The sequence below is a fragment of the Apodemus sylvaticus genome, chromosome 3, assembly GCF_947179515.1.
Source record: "Apodemus sylvaticus chromosome 3, mApoSyl1.1, whole genome shotgun sequence".
Lineage (NCBI taxonomy): Eukaryota > Metazoa > Chordata > Mammalia > Rodentia > Muridae > Apodemus > Apodemus sylvaticus.
The window spans coordinates 156,862,242-156,880,643 of NC_067474.1; the positions used below are offsets into that span (position 1 = coordinate 156,862,242).

The window sequence follows — 18,402 nt, forward strand, 5'->3', positions numbered from 1 at the left end:
CAGGAAAGCACTGGGCAGGCAGTGGGCAGTGGCTCTCATCATCCTGTGATGTATAGAGACATCACACACTGGTCACACACTGGTCTCACACACACTGGTCACACACACACTCTCTCTCTCTCTCTCTCTCTCCCTCTCTCTCTCTCTCTGATCAGGAGCTGGAGCTGAGAGAGAACTCCAATGCTAATGCCTCCCAGGAGTGTCTCTCTTCCACACAAAGCCAGCTGAGCTTGAAGGAGTCCGCACTGTGTTGCTTGTGAGAGTTTCCTCTGGTTTCTAAGTGAAGTCTAGTTCAGCAGCTCCAATTCTTTTTCCAGCTCCACACGATGAGCTCTTATAGCTTCCTTTTTATCTTCTAAAAGAAACCTTTTATTACAACTACATACTTATATATTTGCTTGGGGTGGGGGCATTGTACTATCACCTGCATGTGGATGTCAAAGGATAACTTGTGGGAGTCAGTTTTCCCTACAGTGTGGGTTTCAGAGATCAAACTCAGGTCCTCAGGCAGTCGAATAATCAGCAAGCACCTTCGCCCCACCACCACCCCACTCCTCCAGACAGGGCTTCTCGGCGCAGCTCTGAGTGTCCCAGAACTTGCTCTGTAGACCAGACTAGCATCAAACTCAGAGATCTGCCTGCATCCCCCTCCCAAGCATTCGAGGCATGGACCGCCACCACCACCACCCTGGACCTACACTCCTGAAAGCCATCTCATCTGTCTACTCTCTGCTCCAGTTGATCAGCCTGCAACTTTAGAATCTGACCAATCTTGAAAGGGTAAAGATGATTTTTTTTTTCTTTTAAAAAAGGCAGGATGGGGCTGGAGAGATGGCACAGTGGTTAAGAGCACTGACTGATCTTCCAGAGGCCCTGAGTTCCATCCCCAGCAACCATGTGGCAGCTCATGACCATCTGTAATAGAATCATGTTCTCTTCTGGTGTAGACAGTCACAGTATACTCATATAAAGCTATCTTTTGCCTTCTAGGTTGCCCTATATCTCAACGCACAGATATGCCTTTAAATACTGGTGATTAAATGATTAAATGATTAGGTGATTAAATGCCTTTGAAATGATTTTTGTGGTTATTGGAAAAAATTGAATGCTTATAAAGGAAATCCTAGCAAGTTCTGGTTTTGCATTTTAGGAGAAACAGTAGGTTAAACAAAACAATATCAACAAGTAATATGTTCCCAGTTCCGTTCAGGATAGAGAGATGATTTTGAAAAGATTTTGAGGAAAAAAAAATCTGTAAAAAGACTTGGAAAAAATAGACCAGGAAGGTTAGGGCACACCTATAATCCCCATACTCCAGAAGTTTGGGTATAAACAAAAGAAGTTCAAGACAGCCCAGGCTACACAGAAAAGATTCTGTTTCTAAACAAACAAATAAGCTGGCGTCTGTTAAATGCAGGCTTACTAAAATAATTCTATTTAAACAATTCAAAAGTTCTGTCTGTCTAAAGCAAATTGAATCCCAAAGTAGTGTCTTTGGAAGGCATTTATCAGTGGCCTTGGAGGTACCTGCCAGTGATCCCCGAATTATGGAGGTAGGAGGATCCTGGGTTCGAGTTTAGTCTGGAGTACCCAGGAAGAGCCTGTCTTAAACAAAACAAATCAAACCAAAACAACCGCCCCCGAACACCACAAAACAATAAAAAAATAAAGTTCCCTTACAACTGGAAATCATTATGTTTAGTGATATAAACCAGCCTCAGAAAGACACAGAGGCAGAAGAATCTAAATTTAAAAGTCTATGTGTGTGTGTTTGTGTGTGTGTGTGTGCTTGTTTATGTGTGTGAGTCACAAAACTAGAAAGAGAACCACAAGGGGAAGAGGAGATCTTAGGGGCTGTGGAGAATAAAGACAGTAACAGAAACACAGTTAACAAGGAAAGCCAAAGAGGAACAAACTGGGGGGAGGAGAAGCAGCTGGAGGGGGTGGGGGCAGTAGAGAGGGCAGGACAACAAAGCAGAAGGCCGTGCATAATTTGCAGATGCCATGGAGACGCCTATCACTTCCGCCTATCACTTCCTATGCTAACCTGAGACTTTTAATTAGGAAAACCAAGTCCCCTGGGTTAGTGAGTTCTTAGATGGATACAGAAACTTTGTAGCTAAGGCATGACTTCATCCCTAGGACCCACATAGTGGAGGTGAGAACCGGCTCCCGAAAGCTTCCTGTGACCTCTGCGTGAATGTGAATGCTGTCACATTCCCAGTAAATATTGTTTAAAAAAAAAAATACGTCCAGACCTGGGGGAGGCGGCTCGCTCAGTATGTTTGCCACACACCCGTGAAGACCTCAGAGCCCATGTGTACAGCCGGCGTGGCTGGCTGTGTGTCTGTAACCGCAGCACTGGTCCAGCCAGAGGGCGAGCTCCAGGTTCAGGGAGAGACAATATCTCAAAACACTGAGTGGAGGGGCTGGAGAGATGGCTCAGTGTTTACGAGAGAGCAAGCTGAGTTCAGTTCTCAGCATCCAGGTCAGACAGACTCACAACTGCCAGAAAAGCCAGTTCCGGGGAGACTGACTCTGACCCCGTGGACACCTTCACTCACTCAAGTGCAGGTTTAAAAAAAAAAAAAAACCCAGGAAAGAAAACCGAAAACCGACATGTATGTATGTTTGGCCTCTACATGTGCATGCAGTGAGTGCACGCATCCACGCGAACACTTACATACATCCCGCACTCAGAATCCGTTTTTGATAAACAAGCCCTCTATTCTGTTCCTTTACCCACTTAAGGACTTTTGCATCTTATTTCCCCATCGCGTCCCAAGTTGTCCCCACATGTCTCAGAATGAACATACCTCGTGCTGTAGACAGTGTCAACCCTGCTGATCGCCTGCTGTCCCAGGAGCACCTGCCTCTTCCCTTGGCTACCAGAAGTGGGTTTCTGCCACAGAGAGAGGAACCTGGAGCTCTCCTCTGCCCACTACGGCTTTGACACTCTGTGTCCTGTGGGGTGCTGCTTTTGGCCTTGTGTTGAAGTCATTCTTTGGATTATGGACACAATGGCAGATATTTATAATGCTCTGCTGGTAAGAAAAGCCATTCCTCAGAAGCCACGCTCCTCAACACCTGGTAGTTGATGGGTGTGGCCAAGGATTTAAAAAAAAAAAAAAAAAAATCTCTTCAATCGACACACCTGGGCTATCTGGCTACCTGATCAAGAGACCAGCGCTGGAAAATTTCCTCTCTGCTTTGAAAGTCTATACTGTGTGTGTGTGTGTGTGTGGCGCACGTGCACGCGCACATCAGAGGGCAACCTCATCATCATTCTTCAGGATGCTATCTACCACAGTCTTTGAGACAGGGTCTCTCATTGGATGCAAACTTGCCGAGTCGGCTGAGCTGGCTAAGCCAGGAAGCCCTGGAGATCTACCAGTTTCTTCCTTCCCACTCTGAAAAATAAACTCGCATCCCCATGCCTGGCGGCTTTCATCTTTGACACAAATTCTGAGGCTTGAGCTCAGGTCCTTATCCTTGCACACCAAGCACACTCTAGCAATTGAGCTATCCCCCCATCTCCAGCCCTTGCTGCTTTTTAAAGACAAGCTCTCACTGTGCAACACAGGCTATTCTTGAATTCTTGATCCTTCCCTGCCACAGACTTCTGAGCACTGGGATTAGAGCCTTGTGTACCAACACACCTGGGCTAAACAACTCTTTATTAATGTGCACAACTCTTGGAAGGCTTGGCCCTGCCACCCCAGGGCACCCACAGGAAGGCCTTCACTTGTTTTCTCTGAGAGAGCGTGGTAGCCCCTAACACACTGCCAGCATCTGGAGCCACCACGGTAGGTTCTTGGGAGGCGTTTGCTGAGTGACAGAGGAACAGGTACATTACTCCTTAGATTTGTCACCCTCCCACTGTACACTGCCTTCACGGCAGTGCTGGTGAACACCACCTTTCCCTACGGTAGGGCAGCAGTGATGGGACCTAGAACAGTTCACCAGTGAGGGTGAACTGTGTGGCCCTGCCTGTCATTACTGTAATGGGTTTTGTCAAGTCATAGACCAAGGCTGTTTGGTGAGATGGGACTTGACTGTCAGGTTGCATGATGCTGTGGCGGGTAGGATGGGCATTTAAGAGAGGGGTGTTGGGATGGAGAGATGGCTCAGCGGTTAAGAGCACTGACTGCTCTTCCAAAGGTCCTGAGTTCAAATCCTGGCAACCACATTGTGACTCACAACCATTCATAATGAGATCTGACGCCCTCTTCTGGAGTGTCTGAAGACAGCTAGTGTACTTACATATAATAAATGAATAAATCTTTTTTAAAAAGAGAGGGGTGTCAGAACTGAGGTAAACAGAGCTGTGCTCCCAGCTCTTCTGAGGAAATTCTCCATGCAAACATTAGAAGCCTGTTCCCTTGACCTCACAGTGGGTGAGGGGTAATACATAATGCTCAAAGGTTTCTTTGGGCTTCTAGCTGGCTGTGCTCCTGCAACTGGTCACCTCTTAAAAAGTTGGAAGCAGCTTTTGAAAGTTTTCGTAGCTGGACTACTGAGCAATGAAGAAAGAGCGGGAGTGTGGCTCAGTGGTAAGTGCAGGGAGAGCATACAGGGGTCCTGGGGTCAATCCCCAGACTCAAAGGAAGGAGCAACAGAAGACAGGGAGGGAGAAAGGAAAAAGAAGAAAAACAAAGATAGCTGTGGCAGGGGGGTGGGAGAGGTAGGGATAGTAATGACACACCCCTGTAATCTCAGCACTTGAAGGACTGAAGCACAAGGTTCCTGAGTAGGACATGTTCCTGGACTCCAGGTCGATTCTGCTGAAGAGAAGGAATGGGAGGAGGAGGAGGGGGAGGAGGAAGAAGAGGAGGAAGAGGAGAAGGAAGAAGAGAAAGAGAGAGAGAGAGAGAGAGAGGGAGAGAGAGAGAAAGCAGAAAAGGCAGCAGGCCAATGGCTGTTAAGGACTCCCATTTTGACAGCTAGAAGTCAGTAAGTAACTGGGCAGGCGGAAGGGAGGGGCGGGGATACTCCAGGCCACCCAAGCACACCGGCTCCTCTCCCCTCAGAAGGGTCCAGGGGGTGAGTAGTAGTTACTTCTGACTGAATTTACACGTGAGTGATTAAAACCTACTACTACCCGGTGCTTTCCTGAGGTCTTTACAAAAATCCTGCTTTTCAGGCGGATGGTGAGGTGGAGAGTTAGGAGGCCGTCAGCTCAGTGAGAGGGTGGCAACGGTGGGTTAGAGGTCGGGATCCATCAAAGTACAAGAAAAGCCCACTCTCAAGCGCCATGTCTCTGGGTCACTCCTGCCTCACTCCTAGAAGGCTCCCCCTCCTTGTCCCCTCCCCCAGGCCATCCTTGGATGTTCAGACACATGTGTGTGAGCACATGTGGGCAGGTGTGTGAGCACGTGCATGCACACGTATGTGGAGGTCAACCTCAGGCACACTTCCTAGAACCTGCCCGCCTTGTTTTCTGAGACGACTCTCTGGGACCCAGCGCTTGTTGGTTATGCCCAGGTGGCTGGCAAGAGGGGCCAACCGGGGAATCCTCCGGTCTCTGCCTCCCCAGCACCGAGTCTGCAAGCACTTGCTACCATGCCTGGCTTTTTGGGTGGGTGCTGGAAACCGAACGTAGGTCTCATGCCTGCAAGACAAGCCCTTTACCAACACGGCCATCTCCCCAGCCCCGAGCCTCTACCTTCTAAGGACAACGCTGGGCAAGGCTGTTGGCCATGGAAGGTTTCCACAGGAGCTTGAAGCCGGGCTGAGGTCCATCTCCCCACACCGAGGCTGCCCACCCCAGCCTTCACCCGTCGCCCCAGGGGAAAGCCCCCCTCTCTCCAGGAAAGCCAGGAGGAAGTGTCTCCACGAATTAGTCCAGGGCGGGCTTGGCCAACCTGGGCCCGTCACCATTTCCTCCCTCCGCGGTTCTAGAACCTTCATTTAAGCAACCGGCCGTTCTGCTGAGTTTGCTGCCCAGTCACCCTCACGGCCCGAGGACCCAGAACACTTGAGTAGGTGAATGATAGTTACGCATTTTTAGGGCTCCCGGAAGTGATTCAGGGCACTGCTCACCCTCAACTCCTCAGCAGTGAGGCAGAAACAGCTGAGCCCAGCTTTCATTACTGTCATTACTCAACTCGGGGAGAGTTTTTTTTTCTCTTGACTAACAGCAGTCGGTTTTCCTGTAAAAGGGGAAATGAATTCTCAGTTTTGTGGGCAGGAATCGTACCTCCTAAGATTTTTTTTTTCTGGATCTGAAGGCACGCACCTTCTAGGGAAGAGTGTGGGAAGCTCATATGATGTTTGAGGGGTGCTGCCCCGAATGTCACATCACAGCGGGGTGGAAAACACTTGCCTTCTGCCGGGAACTGGGCATGGCTGCGAGTCTGAGCTCTGATTACTCAGGGCCCTCAGCCCAGTGGCTGGAATTTCGAAAGAGCGGAAGATGAGCCCTTTCAGATCCAACCGGTGGTACAGTCCAGCTGTGAGCACAGGGATGCCTTCCGCAATGTGAAGAATGTGGCCGTCCTTGGCCTTGATCCTCAGCCTGGTTTGGAAAAGCTGCATCTTGGGAGGTTTTCAGGTTGCTCTAGGATAATCTTGTTTTCTTTCCTTCCTTTGGAGCTGGAGAGTCGAAACCCAGGGCCTTGCATGTGTTAGGCAACCACCTGCGACTGAACTTCACACTCATCTCAGCCCTTGGTAGATGAAAGTTTTTAAGGCTGCTACTGGCTCTTCGGGACGTCCCTTGCTGTCTTTCTCCCTTCTTCCTAACATGTGGGAGAGACTCAAGCATCTAGCCCAGCCCCGTGGTTCAGACCCTTCTCAGCACACTGGTCCCCCACATGCCCACGAGATGTGTCTTGATGGATAACCTCCACCACCTCAAAGTCTAACACAGAGGTGCAAGCTTCTCTGTTGCTTAGCAACCCATTCCTTGCCTCTTACCTATCCCACCTCTGTGTGTGTGTGTGTGTGTGTCACTGTTTGACTGGATGTAAAGTCTCAAGTAGGTGACGTATCTGTGGGTATATCTGTTTATAGAGAGGTGTGGACCAGGAGAGAAGATGTGCTCTGAGTGAGGTTGGCAGCATCTGTGTGCAGCAGGTCTGGACTAAACAAAAAGGGCAAAGGAGGAAGTATTCTGTGCACCAGCATATCTCTCTCTCTCTCTTTCTCTCTCTCTCTCTCTGTGTGTGTGTGTGTGGCTGGCTACCTCACAACAGTCCTGTCCTGTGATGAGCACTCTCAAACCAAGTACCTGAATAACTCCTTCCTTCCCCTGAGTTGCTTCCAATCAGGGATCTGGACATAGTGATGAAAACCTGACCACGGCATCTGCCTTCTTCCTAAGGAGATTTATTCTTATTTCGAGGAGAGGACATGAAGTGTTTGCCTACACTCACATAGCCTATGGGTAACACGTGCCTGATGCCGTTGGACATCAGATCCAGAACCAGAAGCTCAGGTGGGTACCTCATCCTCTGTAAAAGAAGGAAGTCCTCCCAACTGCTCAGCTGTCTCCCCGACTCCACACCTTCTTTATTGCATTTCTTACCAAAGGGTTTGGAAAATACCAAATTCATGGTCTTCATGCAGCAGATGGTGACTATAGTCCGATCAAATGCTTCCACACGGGGCCTCCCTTGCCAGGCAAATGGCCTGCCACTCAGCCACATGACAGCAGTCCCGATAAAGGACAAGGCAGGAAGACCTCAGGTATCTTGATTTCAAAACGTAAAACAAAAGCTGCAGAAATCGAGGCTGATTATCACAGGGGTCAAGGGTGATTATCTTGTGGGCCTAGCAGGAACATCTCGTATGTCCAGGAATTCAAGGCCAGGGTACACAGCACAGAGAGAGCCCTATCTCAGGAACATGATAAAATATAAATAGGCCTGGAACAGAGCTTAGTAGCAGTGTGTGTGGCTGGACTGTGTTTTGATTTCCAGCAATGGAGAAACATTTTTACAAATGACTTGCAGATTTTGCATAAGGGCGAGCCTGTAGACCAACAGAATATAGAGTGCAGAGTCCAGACACAAATGGGCAGCTGACTTAGAGCAAAAGGCACCATGGCAATTCAGTGGGGCAAGAGTTATCTTTTCATCCCGGAAGGTTCTAAAACAACTGAAGACCCACATGGTAAAGGACGGAGCTGGGTCTCTATTTCAGGGCTCACGCAGAAGTTCAATGCAAAGGCTTCAAAGTCTGATTGTCAGAATTAAACCATTAGACGTAAGAGCCAATCTTTGCAGCTTGGGGTGGCGGTGACATCCAACACTGATGCCAACCAACAGCATAGCAGAGAAGGAGACAGACCAGACGTCACACGCTTAAAGAGTTGTGCTCCAATGAACACAATAACAAAAAATAACCAGATAACCCAATTCATAGAAAGAAGGGAAGAATGTCTTCAGCTATCCAAAATAGTACAGCGTTCTCTGTCTCTCTCCCTCTCTGTTTGTTTTTTGATACTGGGTCTTACTATGCTGTCCTGGCTGACTTGAAACTCACTATGTAGACAAGCCGAGGCTGGCTTTGAACTCCCAGAAGATGGTTGCCTCTTCCTCCCAAGTTCTAGGATTAAAAACACCACTTTTCCAGTATCTAAAATTGTTAAAGTATGATTTTAACGAACAATTAAAAAACATCCCGGGGGCTGGTGAGATGGTTCAGCGTTTAAGAACACTGACTGCGCTCCTGAAGGTCCCAAGTTCAACTCCCAGCACCCACATGGTGGCTCACAACCACCCTTAATGAGATTTGATGCCCTCTTCTGGTGTGTCTAAAGACAGCTACAGTGTACTTACACATAATAATAAATACATCTTTGAAAAAAACCACATCCCATATTTTAAAAAGTTACTTCTTTTATTGAAGTGAAATCAAATGTTCCTCACAGGAACATCTTAGTATTCAATATTTTAAAAAAGAATCATTTGTTTATTTTATGTATATTCATACACTATAGGTGTGTGTCTTTGGACACACCAGAAGAGGGTGTCAGATCCTATTACAGATGGTTGTGGGCCACCATGTGGTTGTTGGGAATTGAACTCAGGGCCTCTGGAAGAGCAACCAGTACTCTTAACCACTGAGCCATCTCTCCAGCCTCAGCATTCACAAGTTTTAAGGTGTCTCTCTGTGCAATGTGCAAACATTTCGTCTATTCATAATAATTTGACATAATTTGTTTAAAAATGACTCCAGCACCAGGCTTCTCTTTTTCTTATATGTGTATGTATTAGGTAATAACTTTAATTTCTTACTTGACAAAAAAGCAAAAAATACCTGAAGACATCTCAATTTAAACCAGGTAAGCATCTGAACAAGCCCCAGAGATAGTCGGGCCTGAGGAGGTGGTTCAAGTTCATTGGTCATTAGGAAAAGGAAAGATAAGTCAGATCTCTTAGAGATCCTCCCTACTCATTAGAATGGAAACAGAGAAAGAGAGAGGGGGAGGGGAGGGGGAGGGGGAGAAGACTAAAACAAGGAGCTGTTGCCTGCCGACTGGCTTTGTCTGAACCTAACTGGGCCTCTTACCTCATCTACTAGTTGCAAATAGTTCCTACCTTATAGTTGTGCTATGAGGACTGAATAAAACAGGGCTTGTGAGTGGTTGACACGCTCTAGCTCAGCCGATGGCAAAAGTTACAGCATAGTTATTGCTATTAGCCCCTCCCATTTGGAATCTAGGGTGTGGCTTTACAGCTTCACATTTTTTAAAAAAAGATTTATTTAGCCATTATACATAAGTACACCAGAAGAGGGCATCAGATCTCATTACAGATGGCTGTGAGCCACTATGTGGTTGCTGGGACTTGAACTCAGGACCTCTGGAAGAGCAGTCTGTGCTCTTAACCGCTGAGCCATCTCTCCAGCCCCACAACTTTACATTTAATCTTATTTCGGAGCAATAGGCTTAGGTAAGGCTGCTTCCTAGGAGTATTGAGAATGAGACACAGGAGTCTGAAGAGATGGCTCAGCCAGGAAAGTACTTGCCTTGCAAGCACGGTAGCTTAGTACTTCTCTACTGCTGTGAAGCCACCATGACCAGAGCAACAATCTATAGAAGAAAGAGTGTATTTGGGGTTTACAGTTCCAAGACCCATGACCATCCATCATGGTGGGAAGCAGAGCATCAAGCAGGCAGGTGGAAATAGAGCACGAGCTAAGAGCTTGCATTGTATCCTCAAGTAGGAGGAGAGAGGCTGGGAGACAGACAGACAGACAGACAGACACGGGGAATGGTGAGGCCTTTGAAACCTCAAAGTCCACTCCTACCCTGTGACATGCCTCTGACTTGCCTCCTAATAATTCTTCCTAATAGGTTCCACCATCTGTGGGCCAAGCATTCAGATATATGGCCATTTTCATTCATGTCACCACATATGGAAACCTGTTGGATCCCCAGAACCATGTAAAAGAAAAAAAAAAAAGAGACTGGGTGTGCCGGTGTGTGATTTGGTGTGCTGAGGAGGAGGAAGGAACAAGGTGGCCTTCTAGGGTTTGCTGGCCACTCAGCCAGGCGTACCTGACAAAGTCCAGACCTGTGAGAGAGAAGAGCCTGTCTCAAAGACGCGAGATGGAGGGGCTGGAGACACAGCTCAGTGGCTGAGAGCCTTGGCTCCCAGCACCCACTTTAGGCCGCTCAGGCTTCTCAGTAACTCCGTCTCCTGAGGGGGCGGGGTCAGTCTCTTCTGGCTTCTGTGAACACTTGCACTCAAGTGCATGTACCCCGACACAGACACGGATGAACACACACAATTTAAAAAAAAAATCTTAAGCCAGGCGGTGGTGGCGCTCACCTGCAATCCCAGCACTCTGGGAGGCTGAGGCAGGCGGATTTCTGAGTTCAAGGCCAGCCTGGTCTACAGAGTGAGTTCCAGGACAGCCGGGGCTATACAGAGAAACCCTGTCTCAAAAAAAAAAAAAAAAAAACAAACAAACAAACAAAAAAAAAAAACCAAAACAAAAACCAAACAAAAATCTTAAGCTAACAAGATAGAGCTCTTCCTCTGCACCCCTCCGCCCCCACCCCCACAATACAAACGAGACACACTTTTCTGCACTTTACATACATATTTGTCCCCTGGGCCAGGCCCTTCCCAACTGGAAAGGGTTCCAGAAACCTATGGCCTCCTGAAGAACAAAGGCATTGGATGGAATGTGTTTCCAGATCAAGGGATTTAAAGATCTCTAGTTCTCAGGGGCCCACCCTAACTGAGGTCAGAATCCCCAAGGCTGCCAAGATAGGACTTCCCAGTAGGAGCTCAAAGTTGGATAACGCCATGCGCCTAGCCCAGGCCTGCACACACTGCAAGAACTCAATAAATATTTGCCAAATAAGCAAATTCCTTGGGTGGGGCAGCTTTTGGGTCAACAAAAGCTGTTACTTCTCTCTCTCTCTGTTTCTCTCTGTCTCTCCTTTTCTAGCGATTCCAGACAAGCTAAGTCCTTTCTCCCTTGGGTGGGTACTCCTCTGGCTTGTTGCTCTTTTAGCCTCCCTTACAGACTCCGGGAAACACCCTGCTCGCATCCTCCTCCTCCTCTGGTCTTCTTGGCATTCTCCTGCACGCTGCCAGCATCACAGGGGCTCTCAGAACGGCAGCGTGGCTCCGGTGGATCTACCCATTCCTCTCCAGGCACCTCTACAACTTTTGGCCCTCCGATTAGAAGCCACAAGTTCACCTTCATCTGGAAAAGCAACTGCCCATCCCAGAGGGCTTTGTTTTTGAAACTACATCCACTCAGCCATAATCATCTTGTTTCTCCACCTAAGTGATCAGCGGCCCAAGGTCAAAAGCCTCTCCCCGAACTGAGCCTGACTTGTCGCCAAATACAGACTGTTCTCCCAGGCAAAGTCACTGGACCAGACACAAATGCAGACATAACCCTCTCCCTTTCTCCCTCTCTCCCTCTCTGTGCGTGCATGTGTGTGCCCATGTTTGCGTGTGGGCGCACGTGTGCGCGTTCAAATGGATATTATTTGGATATTACTCCCCAGGTACTCTGTTTGTTGAGACAGGATATCTCATTGGGGTGGGGGTGGGGGGCTTGCCCATTGGGCTAGACTGGTTGGTCAGAGAGTCTCAGGGATACAGCTGTCTCTACATTCCTAGCACTGGGATTACAAAAACCCTTGATACAGTAGGTCGGCATTTTTACATGGGTTCTGGGAAACCAAACTCAGGTTCTCGTGTTGGCACAGATTTCTCTCCAACCCCAGTCTCCTCTTTCTGTTGATGTTCAAGACTTTCCCATCACCTGGCTGGCCACGCACGGCCTGGGATGATGGACAGCCAGGCACTGTGGTTAGGCATGTGGGAGGAAACAGTCACCTCCATTTCCTGCCCTGGGTGAACTCGGCAGAATGTCTGTCAGCTGTTTCCTAACCTGGCTCTATCCTACATTAGATCTTGGATGAAAAGCCTAATCACTTTCCTTTCCCAGAACATTCCAGGGGCTGGAAAAATGGCTGTCAGTGAAAATGTTCCTCACATAACATGAACATTTGAGCTCCAGCCCCGAACTCGCATAGGAAGCAGGGCACAGCGGTGCACATCTGTTACCTCAACACTGGGGAGGCAGCGGCAATCGGATGCCCAGTAAGTCTAGTGATCAATAGGTGAGCTCCAGATTCAGTGAGCATCTCAAAAAATGTGGCGCAGAGTAATTGAGAAAGATACACCTGACAGACACACACACACACACTTCCTTTCTATTGAGAAAGTACTTAAAATTGCTGTTAACGGAGCTTTATCCATTGTGTACCCCCATAGGAATCCTACAAGCAACCTCTTATCTCAAACGCCCCCAAAATCCTTGGACCCTCTTCTTCTAACAAGACCCCACAGGCTCCTTTCCCGAGAGATTTGAGGCTATCAGAGCTTCCTTGGGAGATGGGTCGGGCTGGGGAGCCTCTGCAGTGTTCCTGGCAAAACTGGTATTTGAGTTTGCTTTCTCTTTGGCCTCCCCCAAAATACTTCCACGAGCTGTAACCTGGAACGCCTGCTCTCAGAAGCCAGAAATATGACAAAAATTCAGATAAGCCGGTGCAACCCAGAGCACAGGTTCATTCTTGGTTGGCCTGGGCTGCAGAACACTCTCAGCTAGGTGCTTTCTTGCACCCAGCAGCCCGCCCCACCCAGTTGGGAGAGGTTTAGCGCCTGCATACGTACTGCGCCAAATCCATTCTAGTATGGGGGCGGGGGGGGGGTGCGTAACTCAAAGAAGATCTTAAGTCTTAGAGAACTTTTTTTTATTCATGTTTAGGGACTGAAAGTGAAGTCCACCCTCAGTATCAAGTTCAGTCATTTTTTAATTTTTTTTTTAAAAGTTCAATCGTAGTAAAAAGCTAAACTTTGTTTCTGAATCTCTCGGTCCCAGCAACTTCTGAGATAATAGTGTATAATTTACAGGAGTGGCTTTGGGGATTAAATGAGGTAATCCTGTGACATTCCTAGAATGTAGTGGGGGATGGGAACGCAAGGTGGTGTCCCGCCCACTAGTCAGGGCCATTCTCAGTCACACGGAGACTTGAGTCTTTCCATTGTCAGCACAGAGTCAGTGGTGGGCTGAGTTTTGTCTTGTTGGTCATGGCTACCCCTCAGTCTTTTGCTGCTGCACACGTGTCTTTAAATGTTTCCCTCTTCTGAACTCCGTTTGGAACCATAAGCCCCAGCTTGCCCTCCTCCCCCCACAGAACCTCTAACAGAACCGGCTTTATTCAAAGCCTCCTCGGCAACATAAGCCCTCGGGCCAACTTGTGAGGATTCCAGGGCCCCCGAAACTGGCAAGAGCTTCAGGGAAATCACAGGATGATTCCTTTGCCGCATGATTAATTCTGCTCCGACTGGTCCCGGAAGAGCACACACGGGTTAGCGGCGGCGGCGGCAAGCAGCAGCTTGTAGGATCCTATAAAAAGCCACTGCTAACGGGCGAGTCCTGGGGTACCGGCTGTGGATGAAAGTTCAGAGTGAGGGTGGGGCTGGGCAACGGGGGAAGACGCCAGACGTGAGGACAACAAGCCTCCTTAGAATCCACAAACACCTCGGAGATCGCAAAGGGGGTTGGGTTATAACACTAAGTCAGTATTGCGCATGACTCTAATAGAAGAATTAGCACACCACAAATCACCCCTGATCTGGCTCCCCAGTAATAGCTTAACTCAATGGAATTACTCATCCATATTCATTATTCTCAGACAAAAACCCTGCAGGCTCCATCTTGCTGCAGAGCAGACTGCATACAACTGGCCACACGGTCATCCCTCTGAGCAGCCCTTTACCAAACCTCTTTCTTCAGCTGTAGTTTCTAGTATAACTGAGCGATGACTCTTTCTAGACAAGACCAAATACCGGCTACATTTACATGGGGAGCTGGCTTAAGACCGTCGCAGCCTACCCTTGCCTTTGCAGGATGCTAGCCAGCCTCTGGCTTTTCTAGGATGTGGTTTGGGGTAGGTACCTCCCCTCACTTTGCACTGGTGACTGAAAAGTCATCTTCTTAACACACACTGTCTCGCCACAGACGGAAATGGAACCGAAATACAGAACTGTATATATATCCTAGCACGAGGAGAAGTTTCAAAGATAGTATTGCCAGGAATAGCCCCGAGTACCATAAGGAATAGCTTCGTCTCTTTGAAGCAGACAACCTCGCCCAATGCACTCTATATAATTTCCCTAACACTAGGTAGGTGTTGTCTGTGGAGAATTATAGAAGCCTAGGCTAGGCCCACCCATCTCACACTGACCACTCCTTCACCAGGAAAGACCTGGTTCTCCCTCTCTGAAGACCCCTAGCCTTCGATCTGCTGCATTTAGTGAGTAACGGCGACTGTCAGATGATGTCTCGGCCCCGGGATCAAGGCTAGATAGAGCTTAGATTCCACCAGGGAAACAGATACAACTTAAAACGCCAAGGCAAGAAACAAAATAACAGGAAACAGTCCCAGATCCCAGCCATACATCATACCAGACAGAGAACCGCAAGAAAGAAGAGGGGGACCTGATGATGGTGGTCCCATCAATCTTTCTCTTTCTAGTCAGGGTCTTAAAGCCCGGGTTGGTTTCAAACTACTTATACCCAAAGATAACCTTGAAACCTCTCACCCTCCTGCCTCCATTTCCCATTGCTGACAGCACCCAGTCGAGCACCACTATACGGGTTTTGTACCTTGCTGGGGAAGGAACATGGGCGTGTCTCGAATGCAGAACAAGGAGTCCTTGGCCAAGTTCAATACACTGCCTCAAACACACTTGCACCTCAGTGCTCACAGCAACCCTTCAGGTTAGGAGGTACAGGTACCGGCTAGGAGGTGGCATGCTAGAAGGCTGGACGCCCTGGGTTCCATCCATTTCCAATGTAGGGGTGTGGGGAGGGGAGGAAGATAGAGAGAGGCAGAGAAAGACCAGGATGCTAGAAAGATAGCAGCCTGCGGTCAAAATATTCCACCATCCCTTCCAGTTACCATCCTAATTAGGGAAGCCTCTTCAGGTCTTTCCCCAGCCAGGGGTGTGGCCCCAAGAGTTCCAACCTATGTCTTCCTGTCTGTTCCTCTTTTTCAAAGACATTAACCATTCCTCTAACGCACTGTTCTTTGGACCTGTCCAGTCGCCCTTGGCGTCATTCCGTACCATGAGCCCTCGGGACGGTGGGTAAGGGCCATTCTGTACCCCTACCACCTGTGGATCCGGGCTCCTACCGCCACACCCACTAGGCTGTTCCAGGAAGACTTAGCCCCATCTAAGCTGCCCCACCGCTCTCCCCCGGCTCTCTCAGATCCCAGGCCCAAGCATCCCCCGCCTCCCTCCATCCCCACCAGCAAGTGCTGGTTGCCAATCACGCAGGGCGCTTACCTCCCTGCGCAGAGTCCCAGAACCAAACGCTCCCCAAAACCCAGAACAACACTGGCGCGGTCCACATCTTGATCTCGTTGAAGCCTCAGCAGCTAGTGGTTTTTGTGGGTTGTGAAAAGATGAAAAAACAAAAAACAAAACTTCGAAGCCACAGGCCCAGCCGGGAAGAGTTCGGGAGGAGAGAGGCTGGAAGGCGGTGAGCAAAATGTCCCAGCGCCAGAGAGTGCCCGGGCTTTCTCAACTCGCAGCCGCAGCAAAGCTCAGCAAACTCGGCAGCTGGCAACTTCACCGCACAGTCGGCATTTATGTCTCCGGTCCCGGGGCGGGAGCGGGTGGGCGTCAGGTGGTCCCGGAGATCTAGGACCGCCCCCGAACTCTGTTTGGCCAGCATCACAAGATGACCTCAGGCCAGGTTTAAAGTTACAGGGCCTCAGCCACTGGGGCCCAGCCCAGGCCAAAACAGAAAAAAAAAAAAAGCTTTTGACTTTGTTCCCCTACAGGAGAAGGGGGGGGGGGGGCACATGCAGTAAACATTTCTGCTTTACAATTTTTATTTATTTTTCTACTATATTTACTATTCTGTTTTGCAGGACAAAACATACAACTTAGGTTTCCTTGTTAGTGGGCAGAAGACTCACACAATGGCATGTGCGGCTGGTTTTATGGTTTTAGAACGACGCACTGGATTTTTTTTTTTTTTTTTTTTTGTAAATACTGAATCTCATGGTTTGAAGAAAACGGCCGTTGTGTTTATTAATTGGGCCGATGGATGGTGGGGTGCCTGTCCTCCCACAGATGGCCCCCAGTTCAGTACTTGCTTTCGTGAGGTACTTGACTCGGTGGGGTGCTTGACCTTGAAGGGTGTTTGGCCCTAGTGAGTTAAACAGATTTGAAAGGTAGAGCACGTGACACCTCCCGATTCTGGGACTTTGTAGCATCACCTGGAGACCGGAGCAGCTGTGTCATCGGACTAGCGGCCACTCACCTGGAACTAATCTATTTTAATCCTAGGGTTTAACTGGTAATCCCCTGTCTCTTGATTTAAACAGCCCTTCCTTGCTCTCAGGGAGCGGGTATCAGCCAGAGAAAAACCCATTATTCCCTTCTAACCTGTTGGAATCTAAGAACAGGGTTGGGGGTGGTCTAGGCTCCACTCCCAGATGCCGTAAATTCCTTTCAACAAAAGCATCTGAAGATGGGGCCCCCCAGAGATAGCTCAGTCACCAAGCCTGGTGATTTGAGTTCTACTCTCTGAAGCCACAATGGTGAAAGGAGAGACCTGATTCCTGAATGCTGCTCTCTGACCAGAGAGAGCGCGCGCGCGCGCGCGCGCGCGCGCACACACACACACACACACGCATGCACAAATGGTAAAAATAAGTTAGAGAACTTAACAATGAATGTCTCCCCTAAGTGTCCCAATGAAGGTGAAAATGAGCTGTTTCCATCCTTTTATTTTTGGCCTCTGTTTCAAACAGACTTCGTCTTAAGAATTACAAAAGTAGATTGATTTTTTTTTAAAAGTTATTTATCTCGCAGGGTAGTTGTGGCGCACGCTTTTAATCCCAGCACTTGGGAGGCAGAGGCAGGCGGCTTTCTGAGTTCGAGGCCAGTCTGGTCTAAAGAGTGAGTTCCAGGACAGCCAGGGCTATACAGAGAAACCCTGTCTTGAAAAACCAACATACACACACACATACACACTATATATATATAGTCACACACTATATATATATATATATATATATATATATAGTGTGTGTGTGTGCCTGCATGCGTATGTGGACATGTGTGCACATGAAATGGCATGTGTGTGATATCAGAGGATGGCTTTGTGGTGCCGGCTCTCTCCTACCTTTACATGGGTACTAAAGACCAAATTCAGGTTGCTAGCTTGCCCGGCGAGTCTTTTGATCCTCTGAGACAACACTGTTTTAAAAGCTCAGGTTTCCAGCTTCCGCCCCATGAGCTAACTGATAAGACCTTTTGGGGAAATGCTAATGTAACCTGGGGTCCCCCGAAAGCTTGCTCCCGGGGATGGCTGGTTAGCTGGGCCCTTTAGCTGGGTTTCTGTGCCACTCACCAGCGTGAGAGGGAGCCTGCCCGTCCAGCAGCAGGTGTAACTTGACAGGCAGGAGGTTGGACACATCCAGGGAATGATTACTCAAGGGCCCCCGTAGTAGCTTATCCTGGAGCTACAAGATAGGAATGAAGTGTATTCAGGAAGGGAGGAAGAGAGGCCTGAAAGAAATGGCTCCCGAACTGGTCTGACGACATTATTTCTTCTGTGTGAAGACTTTGTATTGTAGACTGTGGGGAATGCCCATAGCCTGTGTGGCCCCTTAGACGAATAACAAGAGGCAATAAAACCATTAACACACAGCTTATATGGAAGGCCATTTGGGAGTTGATTAAGAGTCCAGGAAATAAATCCATCCCGCTCTGGGGCTGGAGAGATGGTTCTATAGTTAAGAGCACTGGCTGCTCTTCTAGAGTTCCCGAGTTCAATTCCCAGCAATCACATGGTGGCTCACAACCATCTGTAATAAGATCCGATGCCCTCTTCTGG

The 18,402-nt window shown here is 48.6% G+C and overlaps 1 protein-coding gene across 2 annotated transcripts in view; it reads right to left on the reverse strand.

The window, feature by feature from the left end:
- The window catches only part of Pdpn (podoplanin), a 32,486-nt gene extending 16,306 nt beyond the window's left edge, over positions 1–16,180 (reverse strand). Inside the window, exon 1 of one of the 2 annotated variants that reach the window (XM_052175730.1) lies at positions 15,837–16,179. In XM_052175730.1, the coding sequence (XP_052031690.1) occupies positions 15,837–15,903 (67 nt within the window). In that variant the 5' untranslated portion in view covers positions 15,904–16,179. Of the gene's footprint in view, positions 1–15,836 lie in introns of both variants that reach the window. The other variant, XM_052175732.1, reaches the window with a different exon arrangement.
- Positions 16,181–18,402: the final 2,222 nt, after the last annotated feature.